Below are 25,087 nucleotides of genomic sequence, written 5' to 3' on the forward strand. Positions count from 1 at the left end.
GTAAACAGCATGGGTTTGATCCGGGTGCTCCGGTTTCCTTCCACATTCCAAAGACCTACAGATTTGTTGGTTAATTGGCTTCTGTAAATGGTAAATTGCCCATAGTGTGTGTAGGGTAGTGCTAGTGTGCGGGGCGATCGTTGGTCTGGTCGAGGACTCGGTGGGTCGAAGGGCCTGTTACCACGCTCTAAAGCAAGGGTTCTCAACCTGGGGTAAATTGTATTGTATTCATTGTATTGTATTCAAATTTATTGTCATTGTCTCAGTTAGAGACAACGAAATGAATTTCCCTTACAGGCAGTATCATAAAAACAAAAGTAAAAATAAAAATAAATAAATAATAATAAATAATAAAACATATTAAAAATAAAATAGAATTAAAAAAAAAAAAAAAAAAAAAAAAAAAAATCAGTCTGCCCAAATTGACCCCCAGGGGGTAAATTTATTGATTCTGGATTTGTACATATTGTTTCTCATTGACTGACTGTGTTTGGTTCTGGTATACTGGTATCTGTTCATCATTAGGTGTTCATAAATAAGTGAAGTCACATTGATACGTGCTATTAAAGTTGCCGGGGTTAAATGGGATGAAAAAAGTTGGGAACCCAATGCTCTAAAGTCTAAAGAAAAGTCTAAAACTAAAGGGCCGGTCACCCTTGGGCGTCATTTGCGCGTCACGCAGATTTTGTACATTCCAAAATCCTGGGGCGCCATGCGCGACTGCGCGTCACGGCCTACGTCACCAGGCACCGTGCGCGCATCACGTGCGCGTCACGCGTTGTGACGCGTAAATAATGTCGCTTAAATGACGCGCAAATGGCGCCCAAGTGTGACAGGCCCTTAAAGGTGGAGGAAAAAAAAGTATTTGAAAGGTTCTCTGTATCCTGTTCATCATATGAATCTTATCGAATATTAAGCAGTCACGTAGCGTGCTTTGCTCTCTTTTTTCTTCCTTTGCAAGTGTAATAACTCTTAGAATTGAGAACAGTTAATGTGAGAACATTTATATTTGAGATGTTGCACGGATGGTATGTGAAGCTGTGAATGACCCATCATCAGTGTCAAGTGTTGCTCAGTGCCAAATTTAAACCTTTCTTTCCTGCAGGAACGAATCTTCCTCAGTGTTTCCAACTACTTTTTCACTGCCATTTTCGTTGCAGAAATGACTCTAAAGGTAAGACTCTAAATGACTCTAAAAGCCCAGTCTGTCAATTCAACTGATGGTGTGAGAAAGAACTGCAGATGCTGGATAAAATCGAAGGTAGACACAGGTAACTCAGCGGGTGAGCCAGCATCTATGGAGAGAAGGAATGAGTGATGTTTCGGGTCGAGACCCTTCTTCGGACGTTCAGTCTGAAGAAGGGTCCCGACCCGAAACGTCACCCATTCCTTCCCTCCAGAGATGCTGCCTCACCCGCTGAGTTACTCCAGTATTTTGTGTCTACCAATTCAACTGATGGTGCAGTTCAGTCTGCCGATAATACATATTAAGGGCGGCATGGTGGTGCAGCGGTAGAATTGCTGCCTCACAGCGCCAGAGTCCAAGGTTCGATCCTGACTACAGGTGCTGTCTGTATGGAGTTTGTACGTTCTACCCGTGACCACGTGGGTTTTCCCTGGGTGCCCTGGTTTCCTCCCACACTCCAAAGGCATACAGGTTTGTAGGTTAATTGGCTTTGGTGAAAATTGTAAATTGTCCCGAGTGTGCCTAGTCCTTAGTCCCTAGTGTTCGAATCCCGCTTGGAGTGCATACTGTCGTTGTGTCCTTGGGCAAGACACTTCACCCACCTTTGCCTGTGTGTGAATGTGTGTGAGTGATTGGTGGTGGTCGGAGGGGCCGTAGGCGCAGATTGGCAGCCACGCTTCCGTCAGTCTGCCCCAGGGCAGCTGTGGCTACAGAAGTAGCTTACCACCACCGAGTGTGACTGAGGAGTGTATGAATAATGCGATGTAAAGCGCCTTGAGTATTAGAAAGGCGCTATATAAATCCCATCCATTATTATTATTATTACTGTGTAGGATAGTCCTGGTTTATGGTGATCGCTGGTCGGCGAGCACTCGGTGGGCCTAAAGGCCTGTTTCTGTGCTGTATCTATATAATTGGCTTCTATAAATTGTCCCCAGTGTGTGGCGTAGAACTAGCATAGGGGGGGAATGGAGGGGCAACAGTAGATCTACCACCTCACCACGCCATAGACCCAGGTTCGATCCTGACTACGGGCGCTGTCTGTACAGCGTTTGAATGCTCCCCCAGTGACCTGCGTGGGTTTTCTCCGAGATCTTCGGTTTCCATCCACACTCCAAAGACGTACAGGTTTGTAGGTTAATTGGCTTGGTATAAAATGTATAAATGTAAAATTGTCCCCAGTGTGTGTAGGGTGATGTTAATGTGTGGGTGATCGATGGTTAGCACGGGCTCAGTGGGCCGAAGGGCCTGTTTCCGCGCTGTATCTCGAAACTCAACTAAACTAGTGAACAGGTGATCGATGGTTAGCACGGACTATGTGGGCCGAAGGGCCTGTATCCACGCTGTATATCTAAACTCATCTAAACCTAAACAGCAACCCTTTGACTCATTAAGGTGTGAGCTACAGGGAGAGGTTGAGTAGGTTGGGTCTCTATTCCATAGAGCGCAGGAGGATGAGGGGTGATCTTATAGAGCTATACAAAATCATGAGAGGAATAGATCGGGTAGATGCACAGAGTATTTTGCCCAGAGTAGGGAAATCGAGGACCAGAGGACATAGGTTCAAGGTGAAGGGGAAAAGATTTAATAGGAATCTAAGGAGTAACATTTTCACACAAAGGGGGGTGGGTGTATGGAACAAGCTGCCAGGGGAGGCAGTTGAGGCTGGGACTATCCCATCGTTTAAATAACCATTAGACAGGTGCATGGATAGTACAGATTTGGAGGGATATGGACCAAGAGCAGGCAGGTGGGCCTAGTGTAGCTGGGACATTGTTGGCCGGTATGGGCAAGTTGGGCCGAAGGGCCTGTTTCCACACAGTACCACTCTATGACTAAAGCTGTGGGATTCTCCTCGTCCCTTGGGTAGAGTTCCCACTTTAATTGAAATCTGGTTGTGTTTTTTGCTCTCCGTCACCGAGCTTGCTTCATGAGGTTGCATTAGTCATCCTGAGCTTCAAGTGAGCGAGCTGGTAAACTGGACTCGCTGAGCACGCACAGGCAGAGATAGAACAGATGGGAAGTGGCTGTGAACCGAACATCCAATGCATCTCTGAGCTAAGTCGTCTCTTTAAGCAAGATATTAACGACCTAATTTACCATTAAGGTATAAAAGATCTTTTTCATACGCTGAGCACAAGTTAAAAACCCATTGCAAATTGAAGCATTCATTGCTGTCAGGGAATTTAGTCATAAAGATGCCAGCCGTTGGCTAACTGAGTCCCTGTCAACCATCAAGAATCTATTAAAAAATTAAGCCTATTTTACTCTGTCCATATTCTTTAAGGTGAAGGGGGAAAGATTTAATAGGAATCAGAGGAGCAATTTTGTACACATTGGGTGGGAGGAGTATGGAACGGTCTGCTGGAGGAGGTAGTTGAGTCCAAAGATCCTATAGCAAGCAAGATAGACCACTCCTGCTAAATGCAATGGGATGACGTGTAGTACGCAACAGAGCGGAACGTGGGCCTTTTTTTCATCCATTTCAGTAACCCGACCCGACCCGACCCGATCCGATTCGCAGTGTAATCAACGTTGCGGGGGAACAGTTTGTGTAAATAAATTATAATTCTGAAAATGAGGAGAAGATTTATCCCAAATATCTTTTATTTTTACGAGGATGTTTCCGTAACCGGCTTCCGTCTCCGCACAAAAGATCCCATAGGACGCCACCCATTCCTTCTCTCCAGAGATGCTGCCTGTCCCGCTGAGTTACTTTTTGTGTCTTATCGGTTTAATAAACCAGCATCTGCAGTTTCTTCCGACTCTTCTCTCGTTGTTTTCTCTCTCATTTGATTATCATTCTTTGTGCATCTTAGGTTGTCTCCTTGGGATTTTACATTGGTGACCAAGCGTACCTGAGAAGCAGCTGGAACATTCTGGATGGATTCCTCGTCTTCGTGTCCCTCATCGACATAGTCGTGTCGCTGGCCTCTGCAGGCGGAGCCAAGATCTTGGGCGTTCTCCGGGTCCTAAGGCTTCTCAGGACCCTTCGTCCCCTCAGGTAGAGCATAGGAGGCACTAGACCTAGTACCGTCAATGGACAAAGGATGCTTTGTGTCAGACATAGAAGGCCAACTTTTTCCTTTCTGGTCCAGAAAACAGCAATTCCAGTGTCTTGTGCGAATTATTATCCAAAGTCCCATCAACAACACAGAGGAACAACTTCTGACTCTTCTAGAAATATAGAAACATAGAAACATAGAAAATAGGTGCAGGAGTAGGCCATTTGGCCCTTCGAGCCTGCACCGCCATTCAATGTGATCATGGCTGATCATCCAACTCAGTATCCTGTACCTGCCTTCTCTCCATACCCCCTGATCCCTTTAGCCACAAGGGCCACATCTAACTCCCTCTTAAATATAGCCAATGCACTGGTTCGGGTACGGGTGTCAGGGGTTATGGGGAGATGGCGGGAAAATGGGGTTGAGAGGAAAAGATGGATAAGCCATTGCAAATTGAAGCATCCAGAGTAGACTTGAGGGGGCAAATGGCCTAATTCTGCTTATGACCTTATAACCATATAACCATATAACAATTACAGCACGGAAACAGGCCATCTCGGCCCTACAAGTCCGTGCCGAACAATTATTTTCCCTTAGTCCCACCTGCCTGCACTCATACCATAACCCTCCATTCCCTTCTCATCCATATGCCTATCCAATTTATTTTTAAATGATACCAACGAACCTGCCTCCACCACTTCCACTGGAAGCTCATTCCACACCGCTTATGAACTTATTATGTTCTCAGCGTGGTGTTGGGCGGGGAATTCCAGGTATTATACTTGGCAATGTTGACGGACCTTGGTCATAGAGTCATCCTGTTACCAACTGGAGAGCGGTCCTGACCAACATCTACCTCATTGGAGACTTTTGGACTATCTTTAATTGGACTTTACTGATCATTATTTTGCACTAAAACGTTATTCCCTCCGTCCTGTATCTGTACACTGTGGATGGCTTGATTGTAATCGAGTGTAGTCTTGCCACTGACTGGATAGTTCACAACACAATATATTTTCACTGTACCTCAGTACACGTGACAATAATAAGCTAATCTAAACTAACCACCCCAAGATAATTCTGCTCCAATCACTTATGAACTTTTTGAACTGCCCACATTTTATTTTATTTTATCCTTAATTTAATGTTTCACTTCTTTAAGCGCCACATTCCAGATCACAGCAACTTGCTGCATGAAAGAACTTTCTTCTTCTTGCTGCCGGGCCCTTGGTAATTATCGTAAGCGGATGATCTTCCGGCTGCCAACAATGGGAGCTTCTGGGTCTGAAGAAGGGTTTCGGCCCGAAACGTTGCCTATTTCCTTCGCTCCAAAGATGCTGCTGCGCCCGCTGAGTTTCTCCAGCTTTTTTGTGTACCTTCGATTTTCCAGCATCTGCAGTTCCTTCATGAACAATGGGAGCTTGTTCTCTTCCCCGTCGGAGGGAGTTTTGTGACGCAACTGTGCCCTGGACCTGGCTTTCACGTGGGCCCCAGTCGCCCTCTTAATTACGCCACAGGTCGGAATAGACACAAAGAATAGCCCGTGGAGTAGAGCTGAGTCTCTCAAACAAGTCGGCTTATTCAAGGCCTTAACAGTACGCACTGGGAAACACTCTGAGCGAACCCAAAGTGTTTCAAAGATTCACAGCACCCACTGTGTTTTTATATTTCCACAGCACAATGGTCCCATGTGGATTTTATATTTCTGAAATAATTCAGCATTGATCAATGTCTCTGTGGTCTTTCATCTTTATTTTCTCCATAGAGTTATCTTTAACCTTCTGTGCCCTGTGATATAGAAAAAAAAAGCTCTCCAATTTGTCTAACAAACGGACGCGATAAAAGACACTGTTTCCTGCGATAAACACAAAGCGTTGGAGTATCTCAGCGGGTCAGGCTGCATCTATGGAGAAAAAGGACGGGTGATATTTCGGGTCGGGAACCTTCTTCAGAATCCCGACCCAAAACATCACCCATACCTTTTCTCCAGAGATGCTGCCTGACCCGCTGAGTTACTCTAGCACTTTGTGTCTATCTTTGAGTAAAAACTTAGTTTGATGATAAGAAAAACTCTAATACAAATGTAGTCTCCGATCTCGCTCTTCACTCTCATGTGTTGCGTCTAGGGTCATTAGTCGAGCGCCGGGCTTGAAGCTGGTTGTCGAAACCCTCATTTCCTCCTTGAAGCCGATCGGGAACATCGTACTCATCTGCTGCGCTTTCTTCATCATCTTCGGGATTCTTGGCGTGCAGGTAAGAGCTCAGTACTCAATGCGTGCAGGGAAAAACTGCAGGCGCTGGTTTAAACCGAAGATAGACACAAAATGTCGGAGCAACTCAGCGGGGCAGGCAGCGTCTCTGGAGAGAAGAAGGGAAGGAAGGAATGGGTTCTCCTTTCCTCCTCTCCAGAGATGCTGCCTGTCCCGCTGAGTTACGCCAGCATTTTGTGTCTATCTTCAGTGCTCAATGTTGTGAAGAACAATGGGGATTCGGCGTGGAGGGACCGGCGGGAGGGATGGTGGGAGAACAAAAGGGGGCGCAGTGTGCGGGAGGAGGGGGCACTCTAGCTGTAGAATCCTCTGCCCAGAGGGATAAGCCTGCATTTGTTCGTTTGTTCGTTTGTTACGGTTAAGGCGCTGTGCACACGACAGCCAGCCAACAGTTCCTTGTCTTTGTCTTTTTTTTCACTTTTAATCTACTTTAAATTTAATTTTAATTTCAAGTGTTCCGTGTGCCTAGTCGTGTGTTGTGACTGTCGGCAGACCGATTTCCCTCGGGATGAATAAAGTTCTATCGTACCGCATCGTATCTTTCTGTTCACCCTGTTACTCAGCCTAAAAACCGGCTAAGGGTGTAAAATGAAACACCAACCCAACCATGGCCGAAAATGTAACAAGGGTCAGGGAGCACAGTGACACATTTATGTTGCCCATAGAGGCGGCGCAGTGGTGCAGCGTTAGAGTCTCTGCCTCACAGCGCCGGAGACTCGGGTTCAATCCTGACCTTGGGCGCTGTCTTTGTGTGGAGTTTGTGCGTTCTCCCTGTGACCGCAACTCTCTGTGATCGCAACTCCCTGTGATCGTAACGAGGCCATAGGAGTCCGTGGATATATCGTAACGGCTCGTTGGGCTATTTATTTACTCGTGGACATTTTTCAACATGCTGAAAAAACGTCCCGACTTACCTGATGCCCCGAGTACCTACGACTGGCATAACGAGCCTCCACGATATATCCACGGACTCCTACGGCCTCCTATGTACTCGTTCCGAACATTCTGCGAGTTTGAGTTCGTGCATAACTCAGGAGAATTTGTGAATAACTCGGGAAAGTGGGACAGGCCCTTAAATTGTCCCTACTGTGTAGGTTAGAACTAGTGTAATGGATGATTGTTGTCGGCACGGGCCTAGTGGGCCGAAGGCCTTGTTTCCACGCCATATCTCTAAACTAAGCTAATTTCACTGGAAACAAATAACCGTGGGCCTCTTTGATTACCAGTCGAATTTATTTCAGGCAGATCATATGTATATAAAGTATTGATTCAGCCTTTCCCAAATAGACCCAAGCCAGAATGTGTCACACAGGGTATCTATATAACCCGATGTGATGCTTTTAATCAGGTCCCATCAAGAGCGGGTCAGGTAAACATAGAAACATAGACAGAAAAAATAGGGGCAGGATTAGGCCATTCGGCCCTTCGGCCTTTCAAGCCAGCACCGCCATTCAATATGATCATGGCTGATCATCCAAAATCTGTGCCCCATTCCTGCTTTCTCCCCCATATCCCTTGATTCTGTTAGTCCTAAGAGCTAAATCTAACTCTCTATTGGAAACATCCAGTGAATTGGCCTCCACTGCCTTCTGCGGCAGAGAATTCCACAGATTCGCAACTCTCTGGGTGGCCAGACGTTGATGAAGTATCTTTGATCCTGCTGCCCTGTTCAATTAGATCTGTATCTTCACTGTGTATGCCTGTCGCGTTGCTGCCTGCTGCTTAATAGCGGACATTCACCAGCCTTGGTCAGGCATTTGTGGTGAGACTGCCTAATTTCCAGCGGACTTTGTTTGAGAAGATGTTTTGTGATTTCTCTCGTTGCTTTCCCAGTCTGCAGGCTTATGGGTTGAACATATTACAGGCCCACCACCGATTTTCCGGCACCCTTGGTTCCAGAGCCTTGCCGGATTATCCGCATTGCCGGACCAACGGAGGTCTCGTCCTCCGGGAAGGGTCCAACGGTACCGGAATATTAACAATCTTATATGTTTCAATGAGATACCCTCTCATCCTTCTAAACTCCAGAGTGTACAAGCCCAGCCGCTCCATTCTCTCAGCATCTGACAGTCCCGCCATCCCGGGAATTAACCTGGTGAACCTTGTATGCGCTGCACTCCCTCAATAGCAAGAATGTCCTTCCTCAAATTAGGGGACCTAATCCGGTGGGGGGAAATTTCTAAGAGCGCTCTGGTAATTTTGTCCGGATTAAAGGAGTCGCCGGACAAGCAGTTGCCGGGAAACCGGTGGTGGAGCTGTACAAACTATTCGTCCTTCTTATAGACAATAGACAATAGGTGCAGGAGTAGGCCATTTGGCCCTTCGAGCCAGCACCGCCATTCAATGTGATCATGGCTGATCATTTTCAGAATGTCCCACATCACTTCCTATCTAAACAAATCATGTCTGAAGACTTTGGAAAGGGAGCAGAGAAGGTTGATGAGAATGATGCTCAGATTAGGGGGTAGTAGCAGCAAGGATTGTTATCTGTGGAATGCCAGAGATTGTGGGGGAGAGCTGATGGAACATGGAACAGTATACCAAACCCCCAATTAAAGGCAATGCCTTAGACTATTGTCCTATCATCAGATGGGCACTTTGGGCATTTTCTGTTTTTATTTCTCCACCTCTCTCCAACTCCAGCCCCACACTCCAAACATGCAGGTTTGCAGGTCTGAAGCATGGTCTCGACCCGAAACGTCACCGCTTCCTTCTCTCCAGAGATGCTGCCTATCCCGCTGAGTTACTCCAGCTTTGTGTGTCTATATTGTGTTTGTAGGTTAATTGGCTTCGGTAATGATTGTAAATTGTCCCCTCGTCTGTGTGGGACAGTGCTAGTGTGCTGGGGGATCGCTGGTTAGCACAGACTCGGTGGGCCGAAGAGCCTGTTTCCGCGCTGTATCTCTAAACTAAACTTAACTAAACTTCAAAGGTACACAAAAATGCTGGAGAAACTCAGCGGGTGCAGCAGCATCTATGGAGCGAAGGAAATAGGTAACGTTTCGGGCCGAAACCCTTCTTCAGACTGATAGGGGGTGGGGGGGGGGGAGAAGGAAGGAAAAAGGGAGGAGGAGGAGCCCGAGGGCGGGGGGATGGGAGGAGACAGCTCGAGGGTTAAGGAAGGGGAGGAGACAGCAAGGGCTAGCAAAATTGGGAGAATTCAATGTTCATGCCCACCGGACGCAGGCTAGCCAGGCAGAATATGAGGTGTTGTTCCTCCAATTTCCGGTGTTGCTCACTCTGGCAATGGAGGAGACCCAGGACAGAGAGGTCGGATTGGGAATGGGAGGGGGAGTTGAAGTGCTGAGCTACCGGGAGTTCAGGTAGGTTCTTGCGGACCGAGCGGAGGTGTTCGGCGAAACGATCGCCCAACCTCCGCTTAGTCTCACCGACGTAAATCAGCTGGCATCTAGAGCAGCGGATGCAGTAGATGAGGTTGGAGGAGATACAGCTGAACCTTTGTCGCACCTGGAACGACTGCTTGGGTGGAGTCGAGGGTGGTGGTGAAGGGACAGGTGTTGAATTTCTTGCGGTTGCTCTCTCTCCGGAGTCCTCTCTCCGGAGACAGTTAACTAAACCTCAGATTTCCAGCATCTCCAGCCTCTGTTTGACAATACTGCTATGGCGTATCTTGGGATGCTTTGTTCAGATCAGTTTATTATTGTCACCTGTACCGATGTACGAATCAAGAATCTATCTACTGAATCTCTGCCTTAAAAATATCCATTGACTTGGCCTCCACAGCCGTCTGTGGCAAATAATTCCACAAATTCACCACCCTCTAACTAAAGAAATTCCTCCTCATCTCCTTCCGAAAGGAACATCCTTTAATTCTGAGGCTGTGATCTCCAATCCTAGACTCCCCCACTAGTGGAAACATCCTCTCCGTATCCTTTCTATCCAAGCCTTTCTCTGCACCCTTTCCAGATTGATGGCAATTTCTATTTCTCTCTCTGCAGAAGCTGCCCTTCTCTCTCTGCAGAAGCTGTTTTGTAGCAGTTCTGATTTTCAAGCATTTCCATTTGGGAGAGGGTGGGCCAAGTGAATCTCCGCACTCTTTCCAGCTTAATGTCGCTGTTAAACCCAAGGCAGTATAATTACACTTCCTGCTCCAAACGAGCAAATTTAATTCACCAAAAGTAACTGCGCATTTAAAGTACAAACTAGAAACCCTTTACGAGCTCTCTTATTGTTGCTGCAGACAGCAGCGGGACTCAGATGGATCTTTGCTTCTCTATATATGACCTTGAAGCTGTTGACAATGGCTGTTGACAACGGTGAATATGGCAACTATTGGCTTAGCTCTCCGCATGACATATGCGTTCGATCTCTGCATCGTTAGCTGCATAAATGCAAATTGATTCACTCTATACGGTGTTTTAGCTTAAGGTTAACGAGTTGAGAAGTACCGCAAATTATATTTAAGACCATAGCCATAATTTTACTTCACATTCACATTGGAAACGCGCCACTTACCCCATCAGATTTATGTCCATTGTTAAGCTCTTTTGCCTCAACCAGCATCTGCAGCTGGATGGATGAGGTTCGCAATGAGCGGAGATAAAATAAGACAGTCATTGTCTCAGAGAATGGATGTGAGGTAACTGTGGCTAGATTACCTGCAGCATGGGGACTTGCGTAACCGAATATTTATGCGGCGCAGCTGGTAGAGCTGCTGCCTCACCCCGCCAGAGACCCGGGGGGGGGGCCTGACCTCAGTTGTCTGTGCGGAGTTTGCACGTTCTCCCTGTGACTGCGTGGGTTTCGGGAGATTTCACTTGGACACTCAGGGAATGAAGGGATATGAGGAGGATAAGCCAGAATCTTATTGACCAATGCCCCTGTCCCACTTAGGAAACCTGAACGGAAACCTCTGGAGACTTTGCGCCCCACCCAAGGTTTCCGTGCGGTTCCCGGAGGTTTTCGTCAGTCTCCCTACCTGCTTCCACTACCTGCAACCTCCGGCAACCACCTGCAACCTCCGGGAACCGCACGGAAACCTTGGGTGGGGCGCAGAGTCTCCAGAGGTTTCCGTTCAGGTTTCCTAAGTGGGACAGGGGCATCACAACCACACCTACAACAACCTACGACAACCAAAATCAAGCCACGTCCACAAGTTACGACAAACGCCGACCCTGTCGGCGACAACTGAAGACAATTCAGTCGCCGGTGCCTGTCGCCGGTTGGCGTAGGTAGTCGCCAATGGAATTCACCGAAGTCAGCACCCGGCGACAACCAACGTCACCAGGCGACAACCTTCGTCATCCTGGCAACAACCTACGACAGCACATACGACAAGCCCACAGTCGCCGAAAATTTTGAACATTTCGAAATCCAGCGGCGACCAGAAAAACAACTCTTCAGGCGACTTGAAGAGACAAGTCACGACCATATAGGCGTCACCCCGCGACCATGTGGCGACAGCCTCGTCGCCGAAAAAATCACCTAAGTGGGACAGGGGCTTGGAGCTCCAATATTTCTTATCTTCAGATCGCTGAACCATAAACTACAGGAGCTTCTTCCTTAACACTGGCTGACTCGTTATTCACCCAGTCCGCCCCTCTCTCTGCCCCCCTCCAACGACACTCCTTCCTCTGGCTTCACTATCCACACCTCTTCTATCCTTATCATATTTTTGTATTTTAATCTCCGGCCTTTGTACAGCTGTCTGAATGAAGAAGAATCCCGGCCCGAAATGTCACCCATCCTTGTTGCTCCAGGGAGGCTGCCTGACCCACTGAGTTACTCCAGCCCTTCGTGTTTATCCACCCATCACTCGCCAGGCTTTGTCCTACCCCTCCTCTCTTCCAACTTTCGCCCCCATCCTCCCCTCAACCCCCGCACTCCACCCCCACCACAATCAGTCTGAGGAAGGGTCCCGACTAGAAGCATTGCCGATCAGTGTTCTCCAGAGATGCTGCCTCATTTACCGATTTATCCCAGTTTTATTTCTGATGGTCAATGCTGTTGGACACCGCACATATGGTTCTGCCAAATACATCCCTTCACTCAAGGGTAAACATCTGCTTCTCGTGTGTGTGTGTGTGCTCAAGATTATTTGCTGATTTAATTTAATTGGGGGAACAATAAGCAATAAAAGGCAGATATGTTTTCCCACAGAGCCGCGACTATCACGTGATGAAGTTAATATATATATTTAGCTTTAGTTATTAGTTTCACAGATTCTGTGTGGAAACAGGCCCTTCGGCCCATCCAGTCCACGCCGACCAATGATCTCCTGTTCACACTAGTTCTATTCTACACACTAAAGGGGCAATTTACAGATGTGGATTAATTTACAAGCCCGCTTCTAAATGTTTTTCCTTGCAAGTAACAAATAATGGGTGTATCCTTTCTGTTATGAAGGGAGTATAGAGTCATGGAGTGATACAAAGTGGAAACAGGCCCTTCGGCCCTTCTTGCCCGTGTTGACCAACACGCCCCATCTACACCAGTCCCACCTGCCCGCGTTTTGGCCCAGAACCTTTGAAACCTGTCCTTTCCATGTACCTGTCCAATAGTCTCTTAAATGTTGTCATTCTGCCTGCCTCGACTACCTGCTCCGGCAGCATGTTCCATTCACCCTTCACCTTTTGTTCAACGATTCTTTATTTGTCACATACACCAATTGGTGTAGTGAAATGTGATCGCATTTGTGGGTACTTCTCAGTCGGATACAAAAAGCTGGAGTAACTCAGCGGGTCAGGCAGCATCTCTGGAGGAAAGGAATGGGTGACGTTTTTTGCTCGAGACCCTTCTTCAGATAACCCTCCTTCAGATAACTTCCTATTTAAAAGCTTCCCCCCTCCCTCACCTTAAATCTATGTCCTCTGGTTCTCGAGAAAGTTGGCGGTGAATCTGTGGAATTCTTTGCCACAGAAGGCTGCGGAAGCCAAGTCAGTGGGTATATTTAAGGCAGAGATAGATAGATTCTTCAGTCGTACGGGTGTCAGAAGTTATGGGGAGAAGGCAGGGAGAATGGGGTTAGGAGGGAGGGATAGATCGGTCATGATTGAATGGCGGAGTAGACTTGATGGGCCGAATGGCCTAATTCTCCTCCTATCACCCAGGGTCCAAACCAGTTGGAGTGACACTGTCGGCCAGAAATACATTGGAGCCGTTAAGAGATAATGCATGACAGCACTTAGAAAGTAAGAGCTAATCAGCAATAGTCAGAGCATATTTGCAAAGGGCAGTCATGCTTGATGAGTTTTAACAATTCTCTGAGGAGATTACAGAGCCTGGAGACAAAGAGGATGCAGTAGTACATTAGGTGTCGAGGAATGAATTTAACAGAGTGCCAATGACAAAACGAAACAAGCATTTTCTTTCTGTTGGTAGACCAAAATGCTGGAGAAACTCAGCGGGTGAGGCAGCATCTATGGAGCGAATGAAATAGGCAAAGTTTCGGGTGGAAACCCTTCTTCGGTACTCCTTTCCCCCCCCCCCCCCCTTTTCCTTGGAGATGGGGAGAAAGAGACAGTTTTTACATTGAAAGCCCTGTCCCACGGTACGAGTTCATTCCAAGAGCTCTCTCTCCCGAGTTTGCCCTGATTCGAACTCGGAGATTTACGGTAATGGCCACTCGTCGGTACTCGGGGCTCTCGTGGACATTTTTCAACGTGTTGAAAAATCTTCACGAGTCTTCCCGTGCTTACCTGCCGTTAGCGAGTCTTCCCCAGTGCCTGCCATTAGCGCTAAGAGACGTCCCCGAGCTCCGACGTACCCGCTACGTTCATTCTCCGTGCTTAGTACGAGTTTGATTTTTTTTAAACACGGGAGAGCTCTTGGAATGAACTCGTACCGTGGGACAGGGCTTTGAGGCTGGAAGCTTGTCGCCTGTTCGTGGCAGGCTACAAGCAAAGATAAGACACAAAAAGCCGAGAAACTCAAGGGCCTGTCCCACTTGGCGAGTTATTTCGGCGACTGCCGGCATCATTAACTGACGTATCAGGTCACCGAAAAAATCGCGGCGGTGATGCGGCGTGACGACATATTGACGCACGGTGTCTCCTCAAGTGTCGCTAGATTTTTTTTGTCGCCGCTGGATTTTGTGACTACTCACGACCATCCAGGAGTCACCCCGCGACATGTCGACACGTGACTCCTGTATGGTCGTGAGTAGTCGCGTGTCGCGGGGTGACGCCTGTTTGGTGATGAGTAGTCGCCCAAAGAGTCGTGTCTCTTTCTGGTCTACGCTGGATTTTCAACGTGTTGAAAATTTCCGCCGACCTCCGGCGACTGTGACGGGCGCCGGCAAGTTGCCGAGAGAATCGCGTAAGTGGGACAGGCCCTTCAGGGGAAGAGGGAAACGAGAGATATGGGCTGTGGTGGATATGGAGACATATAGAACAAATGAATGAAAGATATGCAAAAAAGTAACGATGATACAGGTGAGTAATCTGCCAGTGACGGTGAATGCATTAATATGATAATAACCCGTTTAGCCGGCCCAGAGGGTTGCTAAATAAGATGACTGTTCTATGCTGTGCAGCATCTCTATACTTATAAAATGCAGTTAGACAAATGATCATTTCCTACAGTCATGGGTCGTCTCCTGACATCGATCAATGGGTTTAACAAGAAGGAGATCAAGTGACTTAATGCAATCAGGCTCCTGGGAGTGAGATTCTGTGCACCTTTTATAAAGTTAATTGACCTGATTGCCATTCGTACTCAAGGGGAACTGTTTTGTTTTTACTGAAGATCGGCACTAAGTGCTGGAGTAGTCCACCTAGAGTCTAGGCCTACCTGATCTCCCGTTTGCTAAACACGAACTCCCCCTCCCAGTCCCACACTGACATTTCTGTCCTCGGCCTCCCCCACTGTCAGAGTGAGGCCCAGCGCTAAATGGAGGAACAGCGCCTCTTACAGTATTCTGGAGTGGAGAGAAGGAATAGGTGACGTTTCGGGTCGAGACCCTTCTTCAGACTTGTCCCTAGTGTGTGTGGGATAGTGTTAGTGTGCGGGGATCGCTGGGCGGCGCGGACCGGGTGGGCCGAAGGGCCTGTTTCTGCGCTATATCTCTAGACTAGATTCCGTTAACACTTGAGCAAGTTCCCACTGCCGCGTTTTACATTCCGTGTGCAAATCTGCAGTTGAAATGCAATGAGCAGAACAGACTGTTCTCCTTGCAAACTGCGTCCTACAGAGAGAGCACGTCTCCTCATTGTTCCCGATAGTGAGATCTCGGCGATGAATCTCGATCACTTGCACAGGGGCACCACATGCGCCCAGCAGGTAACCCATGCATCTCGTTCATTGCTCTTCGCACGACCCCCCCCCCCCCCCCTCGCCCATGGGAAGTCGATGAAACCTCTCGTCACCATAGCAATCCTGCTTCTCTTCACAAAAACAAACCTCAGGCAAAGCTTGGGCTCCTGGTTCAATCCCATCTTCATAGGAAAGAACTGCAGATGCTGGTTTCGGTCTGAAGGTCTGAAGAAGGGTCTCGACCCGGAAAGGGCACCCATTCCTTCTCTCCACAGATGCTGCCTGTCCCGCCGAGTTACTCCAGCATTTTGTTGCCTATCTTCAATCCCTGCTTCAGCCCACAATTCACCGCCAGCCCTCCGAGTGGATCTTGCAGAGGTGTACCGGATCATGAGAAGAAGAGACCAAGTAAACACATGTAGAGATATCGCGGTGAAAGTTCACCTGTATCTCCTCCAACCTCATCTACTGCATCCGCTGCTCTAGATGCCAGCTGATTTACATCGGTGAGACCAAGCGTAGGTTGGGCGATCGTTTCGCCGAACACCTCCGCTCAGTCCGCAATAACCTACCTGACCTCCCGGTGGCTCAGCACTTCAACTCCCCCTCCCATTCCCAATCCGACCTCTCTGTCCTGGGTCTCCTCCATTGCCAGAGTGAGCAACAGCGGAAATTGGAGGAACAGCACCTCATATTCCGTCTGGGGACCTTGCGTCCTTATGGCATTAACATAGAATTCTCCCAATTTGGCTAGCCCTTGCTGTCTCCTCCCCTTCCTTAACCCTCTAGCTGTCTCCTCCCACCCTCCCATCCGCCCGCCCTCGGGCTCCTCCTCCTCCTCCCCTTTTCCTTCTTTCTTTCCCCCCCACCCCCCATCAGTCTGAAGAAGGGTTTCGGCCCAAAACGTCGCCTATTTCCTTCACTCCATAGATGCTGCTGCACCCGCTGAGTTTCCCCAGCAATTTTGTGTACCAAACACATGTAGATGTTGCCAGAACTCAAGGGCCTGAGCTACAGGGAGAGGTTGAGCAGGCTAGGATTTAATTTCTCAGATTAGTCTGAGACTGAGTGGGTGATCTTATAGAAGTGTTTAACATCATGAGAGGAATAGATCGGGGATTAGATCCAATTGTAGGTTCATTAGCTTGGTGAACATTTAAATTTTGTTTAAGAAGGAACTGCAGATGCTGGAAATTCGAAGGTAGACAAAAGTGCTGGAGAAACTCAGCGGGTGCTGCAGCATGTATGGAGCGAAGGAAATAGGCAACGTTTCGGGCCGAAACCCTTCTTCAGACTGATCAAAGACCGGACATTAAAAATTGTCCCTAGTGTGTGTAGGATAGTGTTAGTGTGCTGGGGATCGCTGGTCGGCACGGACTCGGTGGGCCTAAAGGCCCTGTCCCACTTTCACGACCTAATTCACGACCTCTTTTACTCGTGGACATTTTTCATCAGGCTAGAAAAATGCCCCGACCTACTTGATGCCACGAGTACCTACGACTAGCATCACGGCCTGCTACGACCTACCTACGACCTCGTGACGACCATGCTGCGAGTATGAGTCAAGGGAAAACTCGGCAGAGGTCACGAATTAGGTCGTGAAAGTAGGACAGGCCCTTAAAGCCAGTGAAGATAGCCCGAGGGTCACCAATAAGGTAGCCAGGAGCAAAAGGACAGTAGTAAATATGAGCAAAAGGAATGGTTTGCGCACTGTTTCCGCACTGTATCTCTAAACTAAATAAATAGGGAATGGATGTGACGAGATTGGGCCTTGGCACCTGGCAGGGCCCGGATGGGCTGAATGGCTATCATTATAAGAAGAAGAAATCACATCCCAACTCCTTGAGAGCGATGGGACAATTTGGATAGCGACGTGAGATGTCACAAAATCCAGGAAGGCCACGTTTTTTAAGTGCGCTGATTCTTGTTTCACGGGAGTTCCCGCCGTGCTTCTATATTGAAAATGAAAATCCAAGGCAGAAGAGGCCTTCGTCTGAGTGACGGCGTTTGTAGTCTTTGCGTGGGCAGCCTGTTAAAGCCATCGTGCATCAAACAGCCATATGTTGCAGGATGAGCTTGTAGTCAGGCAGCACAGTGATACATGGCTGGGACGTGGAGAAGCATTTGGCAGCCAGCGAGTTGTTTTCATTTATCAGCTACAGTCATTTCCTGGCAAACGCAGTGAGGAGTTCCTCAAGCAGAGAATGAGGGGAATTAAATTATCCATCCATGGCTACGTCTTTTAATTCATTTGTTGGACACGGCCTTTGCTGACTAAAACCAACATTTATTTCCCTTCCGTAATTGCCGTCGAGAAGGTGATGAGTCCAAACATGACGCCCCTGTGGTGTGCAGTTGTCAGGGTTTTATGAGGAGAAGGCAGGAGAATGGGGTTTAAGGGCCTGTCCCACTGTACGAGCTAATTCAAGAGTTCTCCCGAGTTTCCCCTGATTCGAGCTCGGAAGATTACGGTAATAGCCGTTCGTAGGTACTCGGGGCTCTCGTGGACATTTTGCAACATGTTGAAAAATCTTGGTGGAACCAGTCTGTTGCTGAAGGTGCTCCTCAGGTTGATAGATAGATAGATATAATTTATTGCCACACAACCAGGGTCGGTGGAAATTTGGGTTGTCAGCAGCAGTACAATAATAAAGAACACACAATAAAACTGTAACACAAACATCCACCACAGCATTCATCACTGTGGTGGAAGGCACAAAAATTTGGCCAGTCCTCCTCCATTTCCCCCCCGTGTACAGGAGCAGAGTCCAGAGTCAGTCCAGGATCGGCTCTTCCTCACCGGAGACCGCGGCTTTAAGATGGTGTAGGCCGCAGGCCGGCGGTCAAGATTTAAAGTCTCCGCCGCAGCCAGAAGCACCGTAGACTGCAGGGCCGGCGGTCGAAGCTCCCCTCCAGGGGTGATGGTAAGTCCATGCCGGACCCGCGGTAGAAGTTGGCCGCGGGCCGGCAGTGATGGCTTCTTCTTCCCCCGGGTCCCCCACGAGGGATGCCGGGCTGTAGACGCCGCACCAGCTGGAGCTCTGCAGACCGCGGCTTCAGGCTGCGACTTCAGGCTGCCGGCTGCCCCGGGCCAGCGAAACGGAGCGCTCCCCTCCAGCGAGCCCCAGCGAGGGCTCACCTGCTCCACGCCGAGAGTCCACGCTGTGCCCGCCGCTGAAGCCCCGGGCGCGTCTCCGGGAAAGGCCGCGCCGATCCTTGATGTTAGGCCACGGGGGTGGCGACCGGGAAAAAGTCGCCTCTCCATGGAGGAGGCGACCGAAGCGGTTTCCCCCTCACCCCCCCACACCACCCCCCACACAAAACACACGAAGAAACACAAAATACACACTTTAAAACATACTAAAAAAATTTAAAAAAGTTGAAAAAACTGACGCGCTGCTGACATGGCTGCACAAAGAGGAGCGCCCCCTACAACCGCAAGTGAGATGCTGCAGATGACCAGTGTGTGTCATGGAGGGGGCGAACTGTATTGTCCAGGATGCTCCGCAGTTTGAGGAGCATCCTCCCCTCCAAGACCACCTCCCATGAATCCAACTCCAACTCCAACTCCGCCCCCAGGACGGAGCCAGCATTCCTGATGGGTTTGTTGGTCCAGTTGCCGCCCGCGGCCTTCGCCCTGCTGCCCCGGCACACGGCAGTGAAGAAGATGCCACTGGCTACCACCGATTGGTAGAACATCTGCAGCATCTCACTGCAGATGTTGAAGGAGCAGAGCTTTCTCAAAAATCACGTGTATATATATGCACGCATTCAGGGTGTCCCAAAGTGTGTTGCAGACCCTGACGTACCGTTAAAGAATAGTCACTGTTGAAATCCAAGGATGTCGACTTCCATTGAAAACATCACACCTTCTTCACGCCTGCAATCACTGAAGCTTCAGACAGCTGGATTTATCACCTAACACATCAGACAGGCCGGCCGCAGGTTCATCAATTACCTTCACTGCTGTTCCAGCTTGCTGGCTGTCGGCAGGCATATTGGACGTATCTTTAGTCGGATCACTTCCCTGTTTGTGTGACCAAAGATCCTATAGCGGAGCAAGATAGACCACGCCACGAAAAAGACGTAGTACGGTCATGGGCAGATTCATGGGTAATTTTCGGCCCCATTTCCGTAACCGGCTTCCGTCTCCGCACCAAAGATCCCGTAGCGGAGCAAAGATGCTAGTGCGGAGACGGAAGCCGGTTACGGAAACATCCTCGTAAAAATAAAAGTTATTTGGGAAAAATCTTCTCCTCATTTTCAGAATTATAATTTATTAACACAAACTGTTCCCCCGCAACGTTGACTACACTGCAAGTCGGGTCGGGTCCGGTTACTGAAATGGATGAAAAAAAGGCCCACGTTCCGCTCCGTTGCGTACTACACGTCAGCCCATTGCATTTAGGGGTGGTCTATCTTGCTCTGCTATAGGTTCTTTGGTCTGACCATTAAATGTCATGATGCTCGGGGAAGGAGGGAGGAAGGTGTCCTCGGTTTTACCATCGGTTGCCGGGACGTTGTCCTTGCCCTCGAGAGCTTCCGCTCGATTTCACTTCATTGTCTCATGCTTCGAGACACCGCAGGGTCGATTCCCCACCCACCGGGTGGCACGGTGGCGCAGCGGGTAGAGTCGCTGCCTCACTGCGCCAGAGACCCGGGTTCGATCCCGACTGCACGGAGTTTGTACGTTCTCCCCCGTGACCTGCCTGGGTTTCCTCCCACTCTCCAAAGACGTACAGGTTTGTAGGTCAATTGGCTTTGATAAAATGTAAAAAAATTGTCCCTTGTGTGTGTAGGATAGTGTTAGTGTGTGGGGGGAACGCTGGTCGGCACGGACTCGGTGGGCCGAAGGGCCTGTTTCGGCGCTGTATCTCTACACTAAACTAAACTAAAATCCGAGTGTCAAAAAGGACATAGCGTGCTGGAGTAGCTCAGCAGGTCAGGCAACATCTTTGGAGAATATGGATACGTGGTGTTTCGAGTCGGGACTCTTCTTCAGACCGATTGTAGGGAGAGAGAAGTAAGCTGGAGGCTGGTAATAGGTCGACACAGGCGAACGGGGATTCTTCGACAGGCAGATGGTTGGAACATAGGCCAGAGATAAGAACAGCAGGTGTGAGACAGATTTCACGATATGTAGATTGTGGAGCCAGGGGGGTGGGAGATGCGGGGAGGTCTTCAGTCTGAAGAAGGATCCCAACCCGGAACATTGTCTGAACCAAAGATCCTATAGCGGAGCAAGATAGACCACTCCTGCTAAATGCAATGGGCTGACGTTTCAAGATGGCGGCGCTGGCTTAACAGCTGCGGCCCACCTGCAGTCCGTTTGTTTTTTTTTTTAATTTCGTTTTGTTCTTTGTCATGTCTTAGTTAATTTTGTTTTATTAAGTTGTGTATGTGTGTGGGTGGGGTGGGAGAAACATGCTTTGGTCTCTTCCTTCGGGGGATGCGACTTTTTCTTCGGTCGTATTCCCCGTCTCCGGCTGCGCTGAGGCCTAATGGCGGAGCTGGCGGCACCGAAGCTGTAGCAGCAACAGCAGCGGCAGCGGTGACCCGGCTCGGCCCTAGAGCGGTGGCGGCGGCAGCAGCGGCAGTGGAGACCCGGCTCGGCCCTGGAGCGGTGGCGGCGGCAGCAGCGGCAGCGGAGACCTGACTCAGCACCGAAGCTGTGGCGGCGGCAGCGGCAGCAGCGGGGACCCGGCTCGGCCCTGGAGCTATGGCGGCGGCAGCGGCAGCAGCGGAGACCTGACTCGGCACCGAAGCTGTGGCGGCGGCAGCGGCGGCGGAGGAGACCCGGCTCGGCACCGGGGCTGTGGCGGCGGCGGCGGCAGCGGCGGAGGCCCGGCTCGGCCCTGGAGTTGTAGCGGGGGCGGCGGCAGCAGCGGAGACCCGGCTCGGCACCGAAGCTGTGGCGGCGGCAGCGGCAGCGGCGGCGGCGGAGACCCGACTCGGCCCTGGAGTTGCGGCGGAGGCAGCAACCACCCGCGGAGTTTGAACCGTCGCCTCGGCGCAGAGGGAGAACAAAGGGGGAAGAGACAGAGACTTTAAGATTTTTGCCTTCCACCACAGTGAGGAGGTGTTTGGTGAACTCACTGTGGTGGATGTTAAATTTGTGTTGATTGTGTGTTTTTGCCATTTTTTTAAATTATATGTATGACTGCAGGGAAACAAAATTTCGTTCAGACCGAAAGGTCTGAATGACAATAAACCGAATCTAATCTAATCTAATCTAATCTAGTACGCAACGGAGCGGAAGGTTGGCCTTTTTTTCATCCATTTCAGTAACCGGACCCGACCCGACTCGCAGTGTAATCAACATTGCGGGGGAACACTTTGTGTTAATAAATTATAATTCTGAAAATGAGGAGAAGATTTTTACCAAATAACTTATTTTTACGAGGATGTTTCCGTAACCGGCTTCCGTCTCCGCGCTAGTATCTTTGCTCCGCTACGGGATCTTTGGTGCGGAGACGGAAGCCGGTTACCGAAATTGGGCCGAAAATTACCCATGAATCTGCCCATGACCGTACTACGTCTTTTTCGTCGAGTGATCGATCTTGCTCGCTGTAGGATGTTTGGTCTGAACGTTAGAATGGAATGTCAAACTTTATTGTCACATGTGACAAGGCACAGTGCCATTCTTTGCTTGTATACAAATAGCGGCCACCTACGGCGCTGACAACGTTACAAAGCACGTTGACTCCTCCTTGTTCACCTCCCCCCCCCCTCCCCTCACAGCGGTTCCCCCACGCCGGGTCCTCCGTTGTTCTTCCCCCCCCCTCCCCCTCATGGCGGTTCCCCCTCGCTCTCATTGACCGCCGACCGTGATCCCGACCTTGGGTGCTGTCTGTGTGGAGTTTGCACGTTCTCTCTGAGATCGGGTGCTCCGGTTTCCTCCCACATCTCAAAGACGGGCGAGTTTGTAGCTTAATTGGCCTCTGTAAAATTCCCCATAACATGTCGAGGCCAATGGGCTGAATGGTCTGCTTACCGCAATCTGAAAAGAATCTTGACCTGAAACATCACCTATCCATGTTCTCCAGAGATGCTGCCTGACCCACTGAGTTACTCCCAGCACTTTGTGTCCTTTTGTGCATTAGCCAGCATTTGCAGTTCTTTGTTTCTACATCCATACGTTCATAAGTGATAGAGGTAGAATGTGACCATTCAGCCCATAGACTCTAAGCTGCCATTCTATCACGGCTGAGTTATCTTTCCCTCCCAACCCTATTCTTCTGCCTTCTCCCCATAACCCCTGACACCCCTACATATCAAAACAAACCCAATTGGCAAGCTTGTCAAATTCGCTGGCCCCTCCCAACACATCATTAAGGGCCCAGGAACAGATAAATCACCTACTCGACCGATTTTAAGCAAAAAGGAATTTGCTCCAAATAATCACTTGATCCACCTTTCAGACCACGTTCAGAATAATCTGGAGATGCCGGTTTAAACCGAAGATAGACATAAAATGCTGGAGTAACTCAGCGGGACAGGCAGCATCTTTAGGCAGAAGGAGCGGATGTCGTTTCGGGTCGAGACCTTTTTTCAGACTCCAGAGATGCTGCCTGTCCCACTGAGCCACTCCAGCATTTTGTGTCTGGCTTCAGAATAATCTGAAACTGGTTGACTTTTCAAGATGTGCATGGCTAAAGCAACAAGACATATTCACTTGACTTCACTGAACATGTATCTGACTAATGTACTATCATGAAATTTATCATAGTCAGTTTAGGTCAGAGATACAGCGCGGAAACAGGCTCTTTCGACCCACCGGGTCCGCGCCGACCAGCAAACCCCGCACATTAACACTATCCTACACCCACTAGGGACAATTTTTACATTTACCAATTAACCTACAGACCTGTACGTCTTTGGAGTGTGGGAGGAAACCGAAGAGCTCGGAGAAAAACCCACGCAGGTCACGGGGAGAACGTACAAACTCCGTACAGGCAGCACCCGTAGTCGGGATCGAACCCGGGTCTCTGGCGCTGCATTTGCCGTAAGGCAGCAACTCTACCGATGCACCTTTTATTTGAACAAAAGTCCACTCTTTAAACTCTAAACACCCACTCTTCCAGAGTTATAGCATATTTTAATTTAGTTTAGAGATACAGCATGGAAACAGGCCCTTCAGCCCACCGAGTTCATGCTGTCCATCGATCACCAGTTACCCCACTTTCACATCCACTCCCAACATATTATGGGGGAATTTTACAGAGGCCAATTAAGCTACAAACTCGCCCGCCATTGGGATGTGGGAGGAAACCGGAGCACCCGATCTCAGAGAGAACGGGCAAACTCCACGCAGACAGCACCCAAGGTCGGGATCGAACCCGGGACTCTGGCGCTGTGAGACAGCAGCTCTCCCTGCTGTGCCACCGTGCCACTGTAGAAGCACGTGCCCCCACGATTAGCAGAGTAGCAGGTGGTAATGTGACTGGACTACTAACCCGGAGCTCAGTCAGATGATCAAGAGAAACAACTTCTGAAACCACTGCAGCAGCTGTGGAATTTACATTCAGATAATTCAATATATGAGGAATAAAAAACTTGAATTAGTAAGAATAACGTTGAACGATTCGGATCAAAAACCATCTGGTTCACCAATGCGCAGTCGTAGTAGGCGCGGAAACAGACACTTCAGCCCACCGTGTCCACGCCTACCAGCGATCACCCCGTACATTAGTTTAAGAAAGAACTGCAGATGCTGGAAAAATCGAAGGCAGACAAAAATGCTGGAGAAACTCAGCGGGTGGGGCAGCATCTATGGAGCGAAGGAATAGGTGACGTTTCGGGTCGAGACCCTTCTTCAGTCTGAAGAATAGGTGACGTTTCGGGTCGAGACCCTTCTTCAGTCTGAAGTCTACATTAGCACTATCTTACGCACTAGGGACAATTTACAAGTTTTTCAAAGCTAGTTGACCTACAAAGCCGCATGTCTTTGGAGTATGGGACGAAACTGGAGCACCCAGAGAAAACCCATGCGGTCCCAGGGCGAAGGTACAAACTCCATACAGAAGGCATCGGTAGTCTGGTTCGGACCTGGGGCTCTGGCGCTGTGAGGCATTAACTCTATCACTGCGCCACCGTGCTGCCCACATAGCCTTGCCATGCCTGACACACATAGAAACATAGAAACATAGAAATTAGGTGCAGGAGTAGGCCATTCGGCCCTTCGAGCCTGCACCGCCATTCAATATGATCATGGCTGATCATCCAACTCAGTATCCCGTACCTGCCTTCTCTCCATACCCTCTGATCCCCTTAGCCACAAGGGCCACATCTAACTCCCTCTTAAATATAGCCAATGAACTGGCCTCGACTACCCTCTGTGGCAGAGAGTTCCAGAGATTCACCACTCTCTGTGTGAAAAAAGTTCTTCTCATCTCGGTTTTAAAGGATTTCCC

At 49.2% G+C, this 25,087-nt stretch overlaps 1 protein-coding gene across 1 annotated transcript in view; it reads left to right on the forward strand.

Moving 5' to 3' along the window:
• Positions 1-25,087, forward strand: part of cacna1i (calcium voltage-gated channel subunit alpha1 I) — a 252,978-nt gene that overhangs the window by 178,562 nt on the left and 49,329 nt on the right. Inside the window, exons 17-19 of the mRNA XM_033013140.1 lie at positions 1,106-1,174; positions 4,006-4,190; positions 6,318-6,444. Of these exons, the coding sequence (XP_032869031.1) occupies positions 1,106-1,174; positions 4,006-4,190; positions 6,318-6,444 (381 nt within the window). The remainder of the gene's footprint in view (positions 1-1,105; positions 1,175-4,005; positions 4,191-6,317; positions 6,445-25,087) is intronic.

Source organism: Amblyraja radiata, chromosome 38 (assembly GCF_010909765.2).
Source record: "Amblyraja radiata isolate CabotCenter1 chromosome 38, sAmbRad1.1.pri, whole genome shotgun sequence".
Lineage (NCBI taxonomy): Eukaryota > Metazoa > Chordata > Chondrichthyes > Rajiformes > Rajidae > Amblyraja > Amblyraja radiata.